Source organism: Poecilia latipinna, unplaced genomic scaffold, assembly GCF_001443285.1.
Source record: "Poecilia latipinna isolate Pla-1442-1.1 unplaced genomic scaffold, P_latipinna-1.0 Scaffold223, whole genome shotgun sequence".
Classification (NCBI taxonomy): Eukaryota; Metazoa; Chordata; class Actinopteri; order Cyprinodontiformes; family Poeciliidae; genus Poecilia; species Poecilia latipinna.
Window position 1 is genome coordinate 119,021 of NW_015112839.1, and position 21,697 is coordinate 140,717.

The 21,697-nt window shown below is 38.8% G+C and overlaps 2 protein-coding genes across 11 annotated transcripts in view; both read right to left on the minus strand.

Annotated features, from left to right (window-relative positions):
- Window positions 1-14,118, minus strand: part of chd9 (chromodomain helicase DNA binding protein 9) — an 86,842-nt gene extending 72,724 nt beyond the window's left edge. For 5 of the 6 annotated variants that reach the window (XM_015031917.1, XM_015031919.1, XM_015031918.1 and 2 more), the window contains exons 1-2: window positions 13,813-14,118; window positions 5,787-7,405 (exon numbers count right to left, since the gene is read on the minus strand). In XM_015031917.1, coding sequence (XP_014887403.1) covers window positions 5,787-7,319 — 1,533 coding nt within the window. In that variant the 5' untranslated portion in view covers window positions 7,320-7,405; window positions 13,813-14,118. Of the gene's footprint in view, window positions 1-5,786; window positions 7,406-13,036; window positions 13,136-13,812 lie in introns of those variants that run through there. The other variant, XM_015031915.1, reaches the window with a different exon arrangement.
- Window positions 14,119-16,321: 2,203 nt separating this feature from the next.
- aktip (akt interacting protein) lies at window positions 16,322-21,415 on the minus strand. 5 transcript variants are annotated; one of them, XM_015031923.1, is made up of 10 exons: window positions 21,254-21,415; window positions 20,465-20,590; window positions 19,492-19,700; window positions 19,342-19,406; window positions 19,081-19,181; window positions 18,849-18,937; window positions 18,579-18,677; window positions 18,198-18,305; window positions 18,006-18,066; window positions 16,322-17,842 (listed from the first exon to the last, which is right to left on the minus strand). In XM_015031923.1, the coding sequence occupies exons 2-10, from the start codon at window positions 20,510-20,512 to the stop codon at window positions 17,735-17,737; spliced, it is 888 nt and encodes a 295-aa protein (XP_014887409.1). In that variant the 5' UTR covers window positions 20,513-20,590; window positions 21,254-21,415; the 3' UTR covers window positions 16,322-17,734. The 5 variants fall into 5 exon arrangements, with proteins under 5 accessions (XP_014887409.1, XP_014887413.1, XP_014887408.1 ...); XM_015031927.1 differs by having other exon boundaries at window positions 19,492-19,697; window positions 20,465-20,593; XM_015031922.1 differs by having other exon boundaries at window positions 20,465-20,593.
- Window positions 21,416-21,697: the final 282 nt, after the last annotated feature.

Genomic DNA, 21,697 nt, shown 5'->3' on the forward strand with positions numbered 1-21,697 from the left:
GATCATACACTTTTTCACGGAAATCGGCCCGATTATGATCGGTGACCGATCGATCGGCACACGTCTAGTAAGGAATATTTTGTTGCTAATATATTAAAGTGTCTAATATTACATTTTAAAAAGGTGTAAAAATAGAATTGCAGTCATGACTGAAATGAGTATTTTTACCTCATTAAAAATTCAACTCATGCCAAATATTCTGAACACAATAACTTCATAATGAAATCTGTTTTTGTAATGCAGAAGGTGGCACATTATTAGGCCTGTCAGGATAAATTTTACTAGTGGATAAATTGTCCTAAAGATTCCTGCGATAAATGATAACATAGTTTTGGGACAATTTTCATGTAATATAGTGTTGGAATAATAAAGCAAGTTTGCCTAAAAGACTAATAAAACTTAAGTACATAACACTCCATGTTGGAACTTGAATATATTTCAAGTATCCAAAACAAAACACAACAAACAAAAACAAAAATGAAATAAAAGCCACACACAACCAAAGCCATTAAAAAATTAATTATGAGATATGTAGTCCAGATTTCCCTTTAAAAAATAATCAGAATAGAAATGATCAAGCTCATTTTAATTTATCATGCAATTAACTGATTAATTGCTTATTGCAACAGGCTAACACTTTATACCTATATTTTGTACTTTAAAGTGCACATCTTAGCATTTGTTCATGATATGCAATGAAAGCCAAAGTTAGTAAAACAGGCTTTGATTTTCAGATGAACATTCAGCTATGTATTTTATTCAAAGAATGGTGATACCATTTTAAACATTACATGTTTAAAACATGTAATTAAAACCCTAAAAATAGAAGAAAGTAATTGATTTTCTTTTTGACATTACAAGACAAATCACAAGCAACCCAACAAATGAAATTTCAATATCAGTTTCTCTACCTATTTCACATGTGCAGAGTTTGCAATGACACCGGTCTTCCTGTCTGAGTTCCTGAAAAGACACACAACAGTGTATGACAGGACGTGAACATAAGCACCACAAACCAGGACCGGGCCCAGCGGAGTATCGCTTCACTGCTTCAGGCGAGCTGGAAGGCCCTTGCTGCTATAATGGGAGTCAAGCTAATAACCAGCTACTACAGACTAACCTGTTATACTCAAATTAACTGTACAACACAGAAACCTGGGCCACTCAATCAGTGTTGAGCATTGGTTGCTCATCACATCTGCAGCTGACCATTACAGTCACTGGAAACCCTAATTAGTCACATTCACTGCGGGGGAGAGGAGAGTGGGCCGCTTTCCCCTGATGCCCTGCCTGTTCAGCAAACACGCCATCAGCAGGCTCTTCACACATCAGTGCACTTGAATAGCACAGTCAGCCTGTAAGCATCAACACAGGCCTGGATGTTGACACAGACAGGGAGGAGGCTCTTGCATATGGCTGTGCTTCAAGGTCCTTTTTCAATCAAGGACCTCTGCAGATGAGTCAATGGGCAGTGAGGATGAGCGCTGGTAAAGGAAGACCATAAGTTTTGTTGTCACCTGCTGAGAAAGAGTCAGGGTACTCAAAACACCACTTGTGTTTTGGCTCAGGGCCACAGATCTGGTTTCAGAAGCAGCGGCACATGGCAGGACTGCTGCCAGGAAACAAACCTTGTTTAGAGATCAGAAATTAGTCACTCAAGCAGGTCCTGCAACCTTGTAGTCACATATGCAATTAGTACACAAAGAATGTAAGAGTAGAGACACAAAAGATGAGGATAACATAATGCCAGAGAATACATCTGTGCTGAAAAGTCTATGTTTAAATACATCTAAGAGGGTGTCTTCAGTTACAGTAGCATTGAATTTGTAATTAATTTTCTAAGTCGGTTCAAAAAATGAAACTTCTACTGCACAGATTTACTACACATTCATACACACTCAAACATACACTCATAAGTATGTTGCAAGCATGGCTGCAGCTAACAACTTTTTGTAATAAATTGTTCTATTACAATTGGCATATTCTACAGGTTTTTCATTACTGACTTAATCCTTTTTATACAATATTAGAAATTCATTAAAATACTTGAGCTATGGATGAAACATTACAGACAAACATGTTTTTTATCGTTAATGTAAAATGTATTTTTTGTAACTTTAGCATAAATACTCTTCTGAATGTGTAAATTTTCAGCAAATTGCCTTTTTATGAGTCTGTATACTCCAGTTAACAATTAATTGATTGCTAAATTAGTTGGTTATTTCAATAAGCTAATGGTTTCCACCCAAATTGCAAGTACTCATTTCTAGTAATTGTAATGATTACTTTCATTGGCTCACAGTCAATGAAAGCCCAAAGTAGCATTTTTCAGAAAGCTTTCATATTCCATAAGACATAAGATTAATAAAATAAGAATTTTGAATGCATAAATGTTATAGCTATCTTATGTCCTACAAAATCATGGGAAAGGCTGCTGACATGATTGTCCAGCAGTACCAAGCATGCTTAATGGAAAGCTAAGTGGTAGGAAAAAAATGCACAAGCAATAGAAATAACAGGGGAAGCTTGAGAGGGTGCTACAAAGAGCCTCCAAACACAAACATCCCAATGAAATGCGCAACAACTGTCACATTGTTCTAGCTAAGCCACTCTGGAACCAGTAATACCATCAGAAGTGCCTTACCAGAGAAAAAGGACTCGACTGTCACTCAATGGCATGATCTACTGTCCTGCAAGTTTTAGATGCATCCTCACTCTAACTCAGCTTGATAAGATGATTGCATTAACTCTTCAGTCGTCAAGTTTAGCAAAGGCCTGATAAAGAGCCATTCATTTGATTCAGGTGTGTTGAGTCCACGTTGCATCTAAAGTCTGCAGGACGGTAGATCCCACGTGCTAGGGTTGCAGACCCTGGTCTAAGGTCGTCTTTAGATGAAGGAAAATGTTTCCTGGAGTCGAAAGAACCAGTGGAGGGGCACAGAATCTAAGTTTCTTGAGGTTTATTGTGAAGTACCATGCCATCTAATGGTGTTGATTCACAATGTTATCAAGTCAGAGAGCTTTATTCTTCCCTCTGCTGGCAAGCTTTACGGGGATGCTCACGCTTCTAAACATACTAATATCTGGTTTAAGGTCCATAATGGGAGTACACAAGATGCGTCATAAATGCATCATACCCGCAGGCCGGATTCAAGTCCATGAATCCGGCCTGCCCTTATACAGGTCACGTGACACGAGGCCACTTGGCAAATCACGGGTGAAACACCTTGAGGTGTTTTGTGAAAGGGCCTATTGATACAGCAAGTCATGCAAAAGAAGCACTGACCAAGTACGCAGTGCATATACTATAATGGATACTTTTCAGTATGCCCACATTTCTGTGTCAAAGATCCACATTTTCACTGCTCTTAGGAATTATTCTCATTTTCTGAAATACTGAATTTTTCATCAGATGTAAACTATAATGTACAGAAATAAATATTTAAAATTAGGGATACAATCAACCAATATTTATTTTATTATTGTTGTCACTTTTTTTTTTTCTTAAGGGGGGAGCAGTATTTGTTTGATCGTGTGACAGTGACAGTACAGGACTGTGGGGAGATTAACTGAAGCAGAGAAGCCATGCTGAAGTCAGCAATGTGGTCATTCGTTTTAGTATCTTGAAAGCGTCAGGAAATTATATATCCGATATTATTTATATAATATCGGATATTGATATTGGTCCAAATTTTCATATCAGTGAATCACTATTTGAAATGTAATCACCGTATTATTACATTTATGTCATTTTTACTACTTTCTGATTTGAATTATTGACTCACCTTAACCTTCCGATGGTTAATTTCTTTTTTTATTGTTTCAATACAAGATCTAAAACAAGTTATTAAAACAGGACCACATGTTGTAGTTTAGGTGTCCTATTGGCATTTGCAAAGGAACATGAAATGCCTGCCGCATGTGCTGCTGGTCATGTGTCACTCTGGGGCTGGGAAGCTGCATGGATGCTGCTAAGTTACCAGCCAACTGAGGTCCAAGAACCGCCTGAAGCCTGTTACAGCCGGCTAATGCATTCTCTCCACCTCCCCCTCCACTTGTGTTCTCTCTCTCTCCCTCTCTCCCTCTCTCTGTCTCTTGCTCACTCATGCTCTTCCTCCCCATCTCTTTCCCATCCGTTCTTTCCTAAGCTCTCTCCTTTTTCCATGAGCTGCTGCCCTCTCCATCTCCAAACCTTCCCCCTCCCCCGCGTCTCTCAAGTGCTAACCACTCTCCTACAGCAAGCTCTTTCCCTACTGCTTGCACTCACATGCACACGCACTCGCAGAAACTGTGACAGCAACCACAACAGTGTGCAACCACCCCCACACTCCAGCAAGGCTGTGTGCAAGTGCCTCTGGCTTGCCCTGACCCACATCTTGATATAGCCCTAAGTATGCTTACAGCTAAGTCCTGAAGACACTCCTGCCACTCTTAGCCTAATCAGGCCTGACCTGCTGTCGGCGCACAGGGCAGATAGACAGGCCAGGCTAGACTGACCATTATCATGTTGAAAGCCTTTCAAACTGCTGTAGGAACCGCCTAATATCCACCTTCCCCCAATGCACCACTGATTGCAGGTTTCCAAGCAGAGAGGCACACGTTCTACCTCGGATAGTTAAACATTACACAAATGACTGGTATCTGTGCCATGAAACACAAGATTTAAAAAAAAAAAAATTATCTTAAGCCAATACGTCTGCTATGTTAGCTAACTGTACGTACATGTAAGTTGAAGAAATAGCTTAAAGGGCAGTGAAAATAAGGTGGGCTGAGAGTATGAATGGGCCAGTTGGTGATAATCCAGGTGTCAACCTCTGCAGTGTTCGGTCAGCCTATTCTAAGGGTTTAATGTCTTCTTACAGTCATTGAAAGTATCAGAGACTCAAGAGAGCTGTCATGCTCCCCAAACTGTTGCTGAAAATTGCTGGTCAGCTGGCTGAAAGAAACCTTCCCAAAGTAAAACCAGAAATATGGCTGCTTGAAAATGTAGGATTTCTACAGTTCACTTTTTTGTTAGTCTGCTTACTACTAGCCAAGCAATTTTCTGTTTAACCACTTTTCTTCTCCAGACAATTCTACTAATCTCGTTACTGATTTCTTCCTACAGAAAGTACTCTTGGACCATTGTTATGTTTTTTTCATTCTTTATGACTTCTTTTAGCTGCTAACTCTGAGTGGGTTTCTGCTGAAGATTACTTCCAGTCAAAACAGAGTTGTTACTTTTGACTTTTGCCACTTGCTTGGTTAGGAGGACTGCTGCCTTAACAGCAGTAACCCATCTATTCACCTTAGTGTAAATAGATGGGTTTTATTACACTCATAACTTTTAACAAATTTGACATGGGTATCAAGCAGCTGACTGCAGGCCAATTTGCTGAGCAGATCACCTGACACACTAGTAAATATCTTCTTGCTATGCTGTATTTCACAAAAAGAAAAGAAAAAACTAAGAAACAATATTGTCAACAAAAACCACTTGAACACAACTAAAAATTACAGAAAATTTTGACTTGTGCTTAAATATGCGTATCAAAATCAAAATAAATGTGTCATTATGTTATGTTACATACATTATGTTGGCAGCAATAAGACTAAGTGTTGCTTTGCTGTTTAAAAGAAGATTTAAGATTGTTACACATTTTTGTTTGAAATATGTGGAAATACTTTGAACCCATGGTATTTCATTAGAGGTCATCAAAACTTTATCTCACACCTGGCCATATCTAGCCAGAGAGAACCACATAACGGCTAAGGACAGATCCATAAAAACAAATTTAAAATTTTACCTTCTCCTCTTTGCATTCGATAGCTGCTGGTTTCCTGTTTTCGTGCCCTTTCTTCTGACTGGAATCAATCCAAGAACAGCTGGATTCGTCCTGTTGCCTGAAAGCATCCTCCAGCTGGGGGAGCAGATCAGGCAGGAGGTCAGGAGGATCCAGGGCTTCCAAGTCTCCATCCTGGGCCTCTGATGGCATAACATTGTCTCCAAAAGCTTGGTACCCATTAGTGTTAATAACCCCGCAGCTGATCTGCTGCTCAGAGGGCAGGTGGTTTGTCATGCTTGGATAGCAACTCACTGACTCGCCGAACAGCTCTGATGATTTGCAGACTGCCTGGGTTTCTCCAGAACAGCGTAAGGCTCTGAAGGGACACTCGTCTGCCTGGCTAACCGTTGTTCCAGAGTGCAGCTGACTCACGTGTGCTGTGGACTGGAACTGGCATGCTGTCCCAGGCAGCCTAGGCACTGTAGTAGTAATTGGTGTAGTAGTGATGGGCCTACATGAAGACTGCTGACTGAGACTGGGTATTTCTGGCTCTCCAGGGTAGGCAGGGAACTCCGCCGCTTGGTAAGCATGAGCTGAACTGACAGAGCATGCAGGCAAGGAGTGTACTGCAGATGATGGATGTATGGGGAATGAAAGGTGAGAGTCCTCGAGTCCTGATCCGGAGAAGGCCGGACTTCCCCTGACCAACTGGTAGCTCCCCTGCTGCTGACGTGTTTGCAAGCAGGCCCCGCTCAAAGAGGCATTCTGATGTTCCAAAAAAGGCTTACCTGGAAGACTCCTGGAATGAAACTGGGATTCTCTTACAGGTAGTTGATGCGGAGAATGGTGTATCTGCTGCTGGCTGCTGGACTGACCTCCCTGGAGAAAGGAGAATGTGGGATGCTGATGTTGCTGCAGGCAAACACTCGCTGTGGTAATCTGTTGATGCTGGTTTAGCAGCTGTTGCTGATGACTGTGCTGTTGTTGGAGCTGTTGTTGTCGCATTCTCTGTTGCTGCTCAGCTTGATGACCAGAACGGTGCTGCTGCTGAGTATGTTGTCTGCCATGCAGTTGCTGGTTGTGCAGTTGCTGATGACAAAGTTGTTGTTGTTGCTGCTGCTGCTGTTGAGATACATGGTGAAACATGTTCCCATTTTGGTCTTGGTTGCCCCACATTGGGCTTCCAGTACTGCAGAACAGTCCGTTGGGTGGAGGTACTTGGCTAATAGTGGCACTATGGTACTGGCCATGTTGCTCAGGACCCACGTCACAACCTGTGCTCCGAGAACCAGAAAATATCTGCCCCAGGGGATTCTCTGCCTTAACACCAGCATAATGAACCATCGGCTGGTTGTAACTGGGCACAGCTTGTTGGGAAGAGACTGGTGGCATCATTTCTTGATGCTTCCCCGGGCCAAGTGCCTCCACTTGAAGGGGTTCAAAACCAGCACTGAGATTGAGCTCATCCACAAGCGACGGTGCTGAATGGAAACCATCTTCATCCAGCCCATCCAAACCCCCGTCAAAGAGGTTGGGATCGTCAAAAAAGTCCATGACAGAAATCAGAGGGCACCTCTGGATCCAAGATGGTCCCAGTGAGTCAGTCTTCACAGTTAGAGCATCTCCATTATGTGGTGTTCCTGTCAAAAAGACAAAAAAAATTAAAAATTTAAAAGAAGCAATTTCTTTTTGATAAATATTTATTGAAAATGACGGTTCATGTCAATAATACATCAGCACTTCTTTTCATGTGTGGAGCAAAGCAGCTGGTGTAAACCATTCACCAGCAGGTGCCTCTTCCTGTACCCCCAACCCTTTCACAAAAACACACACCGATATGCACACACAAACACATGCACTCACGTCAACCCCCCACCTATGAAAGGCTTGAAGCTGCCTGCTCTGCTACTGCAGAATGTGTGGGAGGTGCAGACAGCTGATAGAATTTCAGCAGCAAAGGGCAGAGGCTGAAGAGGCCCTCTAAGCACATGCATGCGAGTGCTCTGCAACCACAGACCAGCGGAAGATGACAGAAGCTTCCCCAGGTCAGTCATTACATGCTGACTTGCACTCCGAAGCCCAAACACAGACATATTCCCTTTAAATGTTTAACATGAGGCTTCAAGAATAGCTTTGTTTGAATATATTAACAGTTTAAATCACATTACACATAAAAAACTTTTAGTCATATTACAACAGCAACAGAGATTTTGTTTTTTTCACCAATAAAAACCTAGAAAGTATGCCATGCATTTGCATTCAGCGCTTTTCCTCGCAGCTGATCTGTAAAGGCCTCAGAGGTCTGTTAGAGAACAACAACAAACAGCATCATGGAGACCAAGAAACACACAGGAGAGATAGGTGGATGGAGCAAAAACAGGCCAACCACAGAGGATACAAATACACCCAGAGCTGCAGTGAAAACTTATACGTCAAAATACTGATTTGTTAGAATGGACCAGTCAAAGACCAGGCCTAAGTCTAATTGAGAACATGTAGAAAACTTGAACACAGGTGTTCACAGATGACCTACTGACAATCAGATTTTGAGCCACTTTGCAAATAAAATAGGGAATAAAAATCTCAATCTCTCGACGTGTGAAGAGGGTGGAAATATAAACAATACGCTACAAAATTAGTGGTAGCCATCTTGTAAAAATGACAGGCCTTTCTTGTACTCCATTGAAAAAAGACATCCATGATGCACAGAAGGCATAAATCGCTAATGAAAGGACATTTTTTTGTTTGAACATGCAAAAATGTTCAGTTCCATTTTAGAGGTTTACACTACAGTCAGAACAAACCCTCACCAAGAAGGAGCCGCCGACAAGCTTGACAGTTAGTTCAGTGTGGTTAGGTTTGAAAATCTCACCTCTAGTACTCCAGACACACTTCTTGTTATTGTGGCTAAACATCTAAATCTTTGCCTTGTCTTAACTGTAAAACTTACTACAAAAAGCATGTAGTACAAACTTGTGAAGTGTTTGTTTTGGAGCATGCAAGTCATTCAAGGTCAACACCTTTTCTGTCCACATTGATGTACGACTCACTTTCATGTAGACACCAACACCAGTGGTTAACCAGTTTATAATGGGCTTCAGTCCTTGCTGGTTACTGGCTTAGTCTTCAATATCCTGATTATTATTATTGTTTTATCCAAGAGTGGCATTTTGGGTTAGATGGATAAATTTGGATATAATGGATTGTTCAACAAAAAAAAAAAAAAAAAATTTCAACCAATCTTGCATTGTTCACCAATCTAGTTTGCGGACTATGCTTCAAAGTCAGGTGTGTGCCAGGAAACAATTTAGTTGAGAATTTACTATAAATATTCAGCCAAGATTATGCCAGAAATATTCTAATGATGACAAAAAGAGTTTCAATGGGGTGTAAGGAACCTTAAAGAAATATTATTGAGTGTCATGTATGAATTTAATTTCATTTGAACCAAAGAGAAATAATTTCTTCTGGAAATCACTAAAGTTATGTGTTCTATAATCATTTAACCCTAGAAAAAGAGCAGTATAAATTCAGAAATTAAAGTCCAATATTAACGATAACTCATTTCCATAATGACTATATGTAAAACCTTTGAATGAAACTATACATAAACATTTTAAAATGTATAGTTATCTAGCTGTAAAATTAGATAAAACAAAAACATCACAGATATCTCAGGTTGAGTCTTTTTCTTACTATGCTAGACATTGTGTCAACAGTTTTATCCTTTTTGTATTATGTATTTCTATATTTCAAAGAATGGATGGAAAGCAATTAGGAATCAAAAGATTAAGGAGATGTAGTCTGCTTTCTAAAGAAGATAAAGAACAAACTTAGTCGGATATTGGTTGGATAAATGTCACAATCCTGTGATGCTGAAGCACTTAAAGATTTCCTCTGAAATATAAGAGCGAAATACCATATTGCTTTTTTTAATTAACACTTACTGAAAAGCAAATATTTCACTATGAAGAAAATATGTTTCTCCTTCAGTATAAATTTGAACTACAGTGTTAAATAGAGAAGAGATATAAATCTGGATTGACATGTCAGAGGGCTGAAATAAAATCTGAATTTTCCAAGAAGACTGTAATCAGTCTTTGAAATATCACAGGATAATTAATCAGAACTCGATTTAACCTACTGCTAGTGAACATGCCCCAGGACTAGATTAATGGAAAGTATAGTTCTTGTTCAAGTAAATAAAAAAACTGCAAATTTCTACTTTGTTCAGTCAGTAGCTCATCATATACAAACCATTTTTCATTCATTAACAAAAACAAACATCCCAAAAATTTAAAAATGTTAATAATTTGGATGGTCAACATTAATTTTAACTTTATCTTTGTTTGAGAAATGTACTTTAAGTCTAGTGGTCCACTCCTAGATTTTTTTTATGAGTAATTTAATTTACTTAAAAGCATTTTAGGTCCGAGTAGAAACCAAATATACATTTAGGGACATGAGTAAGTCTTAATGTTTCCTTTCAAAGCGGAGTGTCACACAAACAGGCTCAACATCCCATTCAGCTTCGACTCCAGACTGGCAGCAAACATGAAGTCATTCCTGTTTTTGGCTTTGGCAGCACTTCAGATTTTAATTTCACACAACTTTCTTCTTGCTTGGTAACCTTGACGTGTTGTGATAAGAGTTACAATAAGACTGAAATGCTAAGTCCCCCGTAACATTTTGATAAGGTTTTATGATTTGTCTCAAGCCGTTCACTTTCAAAAGCAGCAGCTCACCGCTGCCTTAGTGTTTTGCCATCTGTGAGAAGCTTAAAGGTTCATTTTCTTTTGCCAATGTATTTAACTAATGATGGGAAAAAAAAGACAGATTCATGTGCATTGATCATTTGTGATGACACTTCTGGGTTTGTCCCAAAACAACAATCAATAGAAATTCAATATGTGTGCCCTTTTGACCGCAACCCTAAAGAAGTTAATTAGCACTAGCAAAATAGATTATCCCACATTGAAAAGTATTCCGAGACAATTTTTTGCAAAAAATATTTTCGTCAATCTTTCAAACAACATCAGTGACATTCTAATAAAAACGTCCATGAGGGAGAGAAAACAGTTTAAGATGGATTTACCAAACAATATTTAGTATGAAGATTTGCGCCAATCTCATGCACCTGTGACGATTCAATTTGATCAAAAAGACACAAATAAAAAATACAAATACGAAAAAGGCACAACAAAGTATTCATACTTCTTGACTTTTTTTTTTTTTTATCATTTTGGCATGTAATGTGAACCATTACTATTATAGAGTTCTGTGTAATAAAGCAGTCAATAGTGGACAAATTCCATAATAAAGGAACACTATGCTTTACTCTGAAGATATCAACTAAATTTAGTGAAATCAGCTGTCTGTTTCTACTAGTTATGTAACTGGTAGAAAAGACTCCACCTGTGTGTAATTTACTGTCTGTATCAATGCAGCTGTTCAGTGAAGGCCTCATAAGCTTGTTAGATGACATTAGTGAACAAACAGCATCATGAAGGTCAAGAAACAAAGCAGACATCTCAGGGATAAAGTTTGGGAGAATTTCTAAAACGATATGCCAAGCTCGGAATTTTTAAGAGCATTTTTTGACATGGCAGGACTGCCAGGCTGCCAAAAATCCAGCCTGCAGTTTCAAAACATGTGGAAGAAGGTCAGACAGAAACTGAACATTTTGGTTTGTATCCCCAATGTCATGACTGGTGGAAAACTAATGCTGTATGTCACCATACAAACGTGTCTGCCACAGGAGCTTCAATGATTGGGTGAAGAAGCAAAGCAACAATCCAGGTATGTTTTTCATGAGGTGACAACATTTTAACATGAAACAGAGCTCAAAAATGTGGATTTTATATAATTATCCCATTTTTAACCAGGGATGTACATCAAACCAAATGTAATGAGAACCAAATTACTGTTCACAGTACATTTACATAAGGACTGCCAGCTCTGCAATGAATGTTAGCTAAATATTTAAAGAGAATGCATTCAAGCTCTTATTGCTGATGTATAAGGTGACACTTGTTGTTTAAAGTAGCATAAGTTTTAAAAGGTAAAGTGGTGGTAAAGTTATAAAGTCATTAAAGTACAAGTAGATTGTTTCAATGTCAAAACGGCAGATTTCAACCAGAATCAACTTTTCAGTAAAACCTTGTTGTTGAGATGGCAGTTATAAGTTGCATTATATGTTTTTTTTTTTTTTACCAGAGCTGGAAAATCTGATTATCTGGAGTTCGGCATTCGCTATGAAACCAAATCGGAAAGAAACTTTAGTTATTGCAACATTCACCAATATTATCGCATATGCCATGAGTATGATTGTGCCCTAGTTCGAATCAAACCATATTTATGTGGTAAGGCTCAGTCAGACACTGGGGCAAGATTCAAATTGTGTCTATTTATTTTAACTGAGTTTGAGCCACTTTGAGAGATGATAATGGGCAAAAAACCCCAACTATTTTTAGATGTTCAAAGCCAGGAGACAGACCTCAAAAGACCAGCAGTAGTTAAAATTAGTCCTACAAAGAAGTGGTGTGTGGTTCTAGTCTGACAAAAAAGGGGGAACCTTCAAATGGCAACTTCTGCATGGTATGGTAACTCTGATCAGTTGCCTTTGCTCCAGGAAGATTCTGGGAGTGTATTTTCTTAATTAATGATTACGAACAAAACAGCAAAATGAATAGGACAAACTGTCATGGCATGTCACCAAACTGTACCTAAAAGTGTTAATGTTTTCATTAAACCCAGCCAAACGAATAAAAGTAAATCTCTAGAATAACAATATAACACACAGTCATATTGCCCATGCGCTCAGACTAAAACTAATATGCCCACTCATTACTGAATTAAACGCCTCCCAGCTGGCGTCAGACACAGACTCTGTTCCTCCTTCGTGGGTTTCCAGCTGTTTCCTTCATAATCATGACGTCCACGCACGTGTAGCACATCAACAGAAATTTGACCCCTTAAAAACTGGTACCCGAAACGGCAAATAAACCTACTAAGGACTACAATGGCAACTTCTGCGCAAGTCAATCCGTTTAAACTGCGACTTTGGGAATATAATCCTGGGATTAACGTGTGCAGAGCTGGCCATTTAAAATAAAAAAAAAATAAATAAAAAAGTAAGCAGAAGAACTGCTGCTCCAGAATGCAAGGTTTAATTTAGAAACTTATGTACCCCTATGTAAAAGTAGCAACAAGTCACATTTGGTAACCCCTTTTAAATTATTTATTTTCAGCTACACCGAAACAAACCAGACCTGGACTCTGTGGTGAGCGGCATCCATTTGATCTTCCTGCAGAAATGGCTTCAACCCCCGTGAGCTCGCTGTTTGATGAGCCAATGAAGCGGCAATGTGTTGCGCTACTTTTGAAGCACAACCGAGCAAAAACGACACGCGATGCACGTGGGATATTGGCTTTAAACAAAGTAAACTCTCAGCCTCGAGCTGTCCGAAGGGGGGCGTCGCACGTGGTCAAACCTTCACTTTGGATTCAAAAGGTGTCGTGACGTTTTTCCACGGAGGACATGGTGGAGGAGGGGGGAGGAGGTGCTGGTGGAGGCCGAAGATGGATGGAGAGGTCGTCCGTGATGGTGCCCGAGATAATAACTAGTTCGACTTTCGTTTTCATTGAATTGTTAAGAAACTATCGACGTTTTAATCCTGCTTGCATTTACATAACGTTCACATTCTGACTCAACCCGGTTGGTCGCTGTCAGTTCAGGACCACCACCAGAACCACCAAGACAGAAGAACTACTTTAAAGGCTTCTTTTTGGTTTCCAGACAAACTCTTTAAGTGAGGCTTGTTTATTCGAGTTAGTCTGAGGGGAAACTTTTAAGTTTCGGCTGCTCGACGGTGTCGTGTCGGGCAGGAGGATACATGCTCAGATAGGCGGTGTGTCATCAGACAGCTGAGCCGACCCTCACCAACTGACTGTCCGATATTTGACAGCTCCGAGTCTGAATGAAACAGAACCGTTCGAGTCCAAATTCAGCCTGCCACAAGAATGAAAAACGGGTGTTATTTCTTACCTGGAAGTAACCCCTAAAGCGCAACTCCAGGCGTCAGTGTTGGCAGAGTGTTGTCGGGCGAAGTTGGAGCTGTGTTGTTAGTTGTACTCCTGCTGGCGACCACGGCGCAGCGGCTCTGGTGCTGCTGACGTGACGGCGATAACAGCGCATTTGCATATTAGTGACTCTCTCTGTGATTGGACAGACTGCAATCTGCTAAAGTAACCCAGATTAAAGTAAAATATAGCTCCGATTTCCTGTGTATGTGTACCTGGGCGGACTGAGCGCCCTCGGCTGTCCCTCTGAGATCGGCTGATTAAATCATGTTATCAGCTGGATAGTCACTGTGTTGACAGAGTGCATAAGATGGCCGCGTCTATGCCACAGCCAATCCGGAGAGGTTTTACTTTCGCACATGGACCGGAGTGTCTTCTAAATGCGAACGTGACAGAAGTGAAACCCAACGAGCCTCACTGTGGGCACATGCTGACCTCTAGTGGTGAATGTTGACAATAAACACACGGCTGTGTTTAACAGTGATTCTTGAGAATAGGGACAAAACGGGTCTTATGGATAAAGCACAAAATTTGAATAAAATGTACACAAAATATAATTTTCTCAAATATCTGACAAAACTAACCTGAGTCATGTGAGCACAACAATGTATATTTTCCTGGTGTTTTCTGAATATTTTTTTTATTTTAAACATTGTAGTCGGTGGATGATGCCTGTAAAATATCTTGTCCCGGAGCAGAACTCAATACATTTTAATAGTTTAAAACAATTAAAGCAATACTAAAATTATATATTATAACAATTAAGTATAAGTAGTCATATAAATAATTATAAAAGTATCAATAAATTGAACTAAAAATTTTTTTTATATATTTTCCAACTCCATTGAAATTTGTCCCTAGTTTTTGTCAACACCGTCAGACATGAAAAGAATGTAAAAAAAATCAGGCATTATTGGGGGGCACCAGAACTTCTGAGGACCCCATGACGTTGTCTTTTCTCTTCCTTTGCTAGGAGGGCTAGTTAGCTCTGGTTAGCTTATGTTGTTCTTTAGTTTTTTCTCCTGGTTTATTCCTAAGTTGCTTGTCACAACCATGATGTGTCAACACCATTACTGACAATTTACCAAACTTTGATGAAATTTTGTGAAATAAAAGCTTAATTTTAGTAAACTGTAAAGATTTAATGGACCTAATGAGCTACAATATGGCCTCCTTCAGAATAACATCATATAAATTGAGGTAGTTTGGCTTTTTGTCAACTCCATCAGAGTTTTTCTGACTCTTTCAGTGAAATTGTTGTCAAATCTCACTTAAATGTGCAATTAATTCATTCTAATTAATGTATTTTACATAAATTGCATTACTTCACATGTATCAAGTATTTTATTTTACTCACTAGTTTGTCACCACCTTCAGTTCTGTGTCAACTCTGTCATGCACTGTCAACTCCATCAGATGGACTTTTTGTTGTTTTTTGTTTTAAATAATATTTTTTTGTTTCTTGAGAAGCATTTGTCTGTAAAATTAGTAAAAATATCACTAATAGGGTATTTTAAAAATCATTTTATATTTATTTTTATCAGATGTTGATGACAAAGTTCTGGGTCAGGTCGATTAAAAATTTAATTTAAAAAAAAATGTTGCAACTGGGAACCTGCACCTTAGCATCTTTACATTTCCAAAACATTATTTGTCATATTTGCATACATAAGGCTGAGAAATAATAAAAAATATGGGAAAATTAAAACCCATTTTGTCCCTATCCTCAAGAATCACTGATATACATATAAATATAAAAAATGCAGCGTTTTAAAAAGGACACTGAACGTTTTTCACATTTCAGCTGGATTTTTTGTGATTTTTGATCAGTTATATTAATTTTTGAAATGGGAGCAAAATCACACTATAAAAATCCAAAAAGTCTTCTGACCTTCCTCAATAGGGTTACATGAAATGATAAAAGAAAAGCCTATGTATAATTATGCTATCATGTTGAGATGATGTCTCCAGGGTTTTGTCCAGTGTTGGCTTTCCTCCACAAATTCCATGTTAGACTCATCTAATCTGAGCACCTTCTTTCACGTGTTTGCTTCTTTCATGTCATTGTTTATAGACCACTTCATATGGCTTTCTTTTACCAGTCTTCCATAGAGGCCAGATTTGTTGAGTGCCTTGCTAACAGATTCTCCCACCTGAGTTGTGGATTATAAATATCTAGATATTTGTGGTTTATCTGACAAAATGTAAAAAAGTTCGGGGTGTATTAATACTTTTGCAAGGCACCACCAAGTACAGTGCCACAGAGAAGTTATTCTGTGTTTTCTGGCATTAGTAAACACAGGTTAAATTATTCTTCAAGGTAAATTGCTGATGTAACCTTTGATTTAGTGACTAAAATAGAAACAAATGGCTGCCTCATTTTATTGCAAAAAAAAAAAAAAAAAAAAGTGAAGATTTACAATTTTTCATGAAAGTTTCTGGTTATTTTCCCAATTTAATCAATAACCGAACACAGAATTGCTTTAAAAATCATTTTATTGGTTTCAGAATAAAAAATTTACACCATTTATGTTGTGGTAAGGGAACCATTCAAACCACAGCAATGCAAATAAATTTAAAGTCCAGATTGCACAGAGACTTTTCTCTGAATTTTATACAGTAACAAGCAATTACTAATCATACAGGTTTGACCACCATTTAAGCTGTTCTAATGTAAATCCTTGGAGACAACTTCAAGCAAACCAGTCAAGAGTTATATTTGGAAAGAACTTCAGCATCAATCCACACCAGTCTTAAGAACATAAACCGTAATAAAGAAAACGCCAGATTTGCATCAACGTCTTGGTAAATTAGTATCAACATATGCTTTAAATAAACTCTGTGCTGCCCAGATGGAAGCAAATGAACCTTATAAAAATAGTTTCCCTCAAATTTTGTGACAAAATCTTGCAGACAGGAGTTTATGGGATCTCAAACATTTAAGGAAACCAGACACAGAACTTCAGAATGGAAACTTATCTACATAGACCATTAGTAACCAATAGCCAAAAGGTACGTAAAGCATTCAAAAATCATTAAAGTAAAACAAGCTTAGTTATGTAGCATCTCATTTAAAATTATACTTGGCTGCTCTGCTTTACACATAATAGAAGTTACATAAAACAACCAAACTAAAAACTGTTGTCCAAAACAAAAAAACCCACACAAATCATGTCAAGCTGTGGAGCAGCATTCCAAATCTCAAGTCTTCAGCTCATAATGTTCTACATGTATTAAACTTCACCACACATGATGTAAAGTTACAGTAACACAGCAGAGTTCTGCAGAATTAAGCCCTTAGAATCAGGTGTGTTAGAGCAGGGATGCTTCTAATACATGCAGGACAATGCGACCTGAAGACAAATCAAGAACACTACTTTAGTGGATATTGGGGGGGGGGGAGTCTGAATTAATTTCAGTCACTCTGCTGTATTGAAAATAAAAAAAAGCCTAACAAATACAGTCCTAAGCCAATTTTATAAGTGGTTTTTAATTAAGCCATCTACTATACTTACCATATGTATACAAAGTGCTTTGTTCATACATCTGACCCCCGTTTGGGACTTTATCTCCCTGTCTGACTACATGTGCATGGAGCAGAAAATGAATGACAGACAATGCACTTTGATTGCATCACAGCCTGAATGACGTAGTTTGGACATCCATTTGTCATTTGCAATTTACACGTGATACAAAACTATTCTTCCTTGTTCTACAGCTGTGTCAAGAGCAGCCTAAAGAGCTTTTAAAGCTGAGCAGTAAAGTGGAGATAAAAATTAATTTCTCCCAACCATTTCAAGAGTCCACTACACAAGCAGCTGAGGAAAGCCAACGGTGTAGCAGTTGACGTTTGTCTCCATCTAGTGGCCAGGGCACGCAGTGCAGTTTCAGCTCTGAGGAGGACCATCTTCTTTGCTGAAAGGTTGGGTTGAACCAGGCTTTACCCAAGATAACCCCGACACCTGTGTTCCTCTGTGATATTCCTCAGGTCGTTTCTAAAAGGCAAAACAGCAGGGCAAAAAAAAAAAAAAAAAAAAAAAAAAAAAAAAAAAAAAGATATTGCGGTTACACAGCAGCTGAACAAATTACATGCAAATATCTTATCTAAACTTTAAATGAGTAAAGTTCAGCAGATTTCAAGATATTCATGCAACTTACCTTGTATGCGAACATCCTCTCCTTTGCCTCTTCATGCATTGCTGGGTTCCATGGAGAGAAACTAAATCCAATGGAGAAGGACATGATTTCAGAGTGCAACTCTATTCGCCGTCAACGATTCTTCCAAACTAACAGGTATGCAGGTTATGATTTCCTGTGGTCAGCAAAGGGACGTCAATAATGGGGACAAACCTTATTGCGTAAGGATCATCTATCTTAGGCTGGTCAAAAAGATGACTGTTGCATAGTTTGACACTGTCCACCACTTTGCTTTTGAACAGCTGTATATCTTTTTCATACCTGGAGAGGACAAAGAGGAAAAATGTGGGTTTCCATTTGTAAGCAATGAACAAAAAAAACAAGCAAACAAAAAAAAACAAAAAAAAAAACACTTTTCCAGGGATCTTAAAGCCTTAGTAATCACTACTGCAAAAAAAAACACCAGCTTATTTTTTTATTTTCAAATCAGTAATTACATCAGTTATCTAAAGGAATCCATAAAAATGAATCTTAAAAGATTTTTTAAATAAAAAGTCACAAACATTAAAGGGAAGAAAAGCCTCAGAAACTCACAGCACTGCTGCTTCTGGGTTTAGTGGCTCCGTTGTGTTGATCTTGTAAAAAACTGTACGTGCATACATCAAGACTTGCCAGATGTGGTTGTGATTCCGTCTAAAGAAAGATTAGATTTACGTTTGCAAAGTGTTGACTGTAAAACCACAAGTTGACGGCAATTTACAAGTTTAAAACAAACCGCTCTGAGAGGGAGTCTATTCCACATAAACAATCTGATGATAATGAGAATGTAAAATTGTTTGCATTCCAGAGGGGAAAACAACATACCTCCATTTGGTGAAAGCTCTTCTGACATCCAGCTCTCCAGATACTGGGTCGACAAGAGGGTGGAAGACTGGGATGTCGAATACCAATTTCTGAAATTAAAAATAAGAGACTTTAAAATTTGTCCCGAAGATTACAGGTTTAAGGGAACACGCATTTCTCAAGCCAAGTACATCTAAAAGGCTCTTTAATTATAATCAGTTTTAAGTAAAAAAAAGAAGAAAAAAACACTTACAGGACACTCCCCGTCTGGATAGTTGTCTGGAATATACACAGTGAATTTGAAGACACCATCTTGATACAAACCATGCCTGATGAAAATGACCCCAAACCACACTAAACAACAGGAGAGAGGAAAACTGCCTTTAAGAAATGTTACACTACAACTAGGAACACAAAAAGTATCAATGCAGGGAAAATGAAATAGAAAATATTTCACATAAAGCATAAGATCAACATTCAGGTTATTAAAATTTAGCGGCGCATTGATTCTTACTTAGTGCCGACTTGTAGGATGGCTGGACATAAATTCCAGGGAGTTTCTGCTTAATCACGAGTGTACTGCAGGTCACATTGCAACAGGTCTAATCAGTAAATATAAACTTAGATTTTCTATTAGGATGGGGAAAAAAAAAAAAATACTCACAACTCTGCAAGTAGAGAGTACTCCAGGTAAAAAGGGCCATAGGAGGCATGTGTGCCATTGGCCGAGTGGGCTGCAGTGCCCATTGATGGAGGTTTGGTAATGGGGGTTGCATTCTTAGGAATGGGCGGAAGGACCTTTTTGCCAAAGTGAGTCCTGGCTGGGCTGGCTCTCTGGTCTGTGTGCCCACTTTGCTCCTCTTCAGCTCTCTGCTGGTTTGTTTTGGGGACAAAGAGGATCACAGCAACAGGTGAAAATTTGTCGTCAATTACAGAGGAGGGAGGGAGGGGGAAGAAGGAAAATGGTTTGTATGCACATTTACTTGAGGCAGTTGTTTGGCTTAATATTCATCAGATAATTGGATACAGATACAGCATATTACAGTATCTTTATGAAATTGTTACGGAGATGTTACACTACATCAGTGTACACAAGGAGCACAAAGCAGATCAGAGGAGCAGTGTAGTAATGAGTCTTTAAAAATACTAAAAACACTGTTGGCATACACTGAGAGTGCTGCAAACAACAAACATACCAAAGAAATTACTACAAGTTTCATCCATTACATCAGAATAAAGAAACGTTTGCATGACTAACCAAAAAATGAAGACACACCCATTCTGAAAATAGTGGCCAAACATTTTCCTATGGCAATGTCTGTCTATTAAATCTGCAGAACTGAATTAAACAAAGGACTCTTTTAAAAGAGTGGGTTTATGTTACTATGTTTGGGCCAGTTTTCAGTGTACTAAGATTTTAAGCAGCTACAACTTAAAAACAACAAAACATTTAATTATATCACTACTTTGGTTTGAAGTCTTAATCAAGAGTCAATTTTTTTCAGTCTATTTGAAACAGAATATCAATAGGCCGCTGCCCTTCCACCACTTGATACACACTGCTGTTCTGTTTTGCCCCCAGAACTTAACAATGTAAAGTGATATAAATACTTGCAGGGGGCGGGTCAACAATTTACCTTGCGACTTGTGTTGGCAGACATGCTCCAGAAGGGGTTTAGGTTCATTACTCAGTCATAGGTTCAGATTGGTGTTGTTCTCGCATTAGCTGGTCCAATATTAACCACAGAGATGGCCATCCGCCGCTGCTGTTGTGGAAACATGGCACATTAGAGGATTGCTACTGCAGCCGAGGTCACAAAAACAGCTAACCTGATTACATTTGGACAGACTCTTACGATATAGCAAGCCCACTTTCTAGCGAAAACTGAAATACATTTATAAACATGGTGAACAAGGCATAAATAAGAAAATGAATTGGAGAATGATCTAAAAGAACGACTTGTTTGGGCTAGCTTAGCTTTAGCTAACGTAGGAGTTTACTTGTGTGTTTAACTTGCTGAATTAATGTGTGGGTTCAGAAAACATGGTATTACGATCCATCCGGCGGCAAGCGATGAAAACAATATACAATGCACTGTAAACATACTTTTAAAAGAACAGCGAGTTCTGGAGTAATTTAGATCAGAGATGCAGCGCTTCATTAGCGACCGATATAGACCTGCAATTGGTAACAAGAACGAGTTTAATTTTAGCTGACACCCGAATATAAAGATTTATAAAATCACCTGATGTAATGGTACAGTAGATAAAGTTCATACACATGCGTTGCCTGCTGTCAATTGTTTGTTTTCGTCGACTTAAGCCCCATCTGTAGCATTAGCTTACGAGCTTGTTTTGACGTTGCTAACTCGACTGGTTCTTAAATGTCAGCTGCCGTACGTAAACAGCGTAGAGATGTGGCTTACCGTGTAAACTTCAAACGTGTAGAAATCCGTTTAAAACCGATTTTCTAAAAAGCTGTTTCCCCACTTTAAAATCTGCTGAGTCTTGCCACTCCTTTAGATGTCATACCGTCTGGCTGATCAATGTTGATAACTTGGAGATACTGGGATACACCGGAGTTCAATCTAACTTAACGAGGGGCGGTTCTTGTGTGAATTGAATTCTCATTGGTCGAGGAGAATAACGTTTAGCAGCTGATTTGCTGAAGCTTTTGTCACAAAACGAGACAATTTTTAGCTTTAAAGGGAAAGAACCTATTTTCATTCTGTAGGTGTAGAGACGTCTAATAAGCAATCAAATGGAAGAAATCGTACAAATTTCTAGATAATTTTTTCTATGAGGATCCCAGAGGGTTGGTGGAGAACATTAGAAAACAATCATGATTAGAAACAGGGGACACATCATGT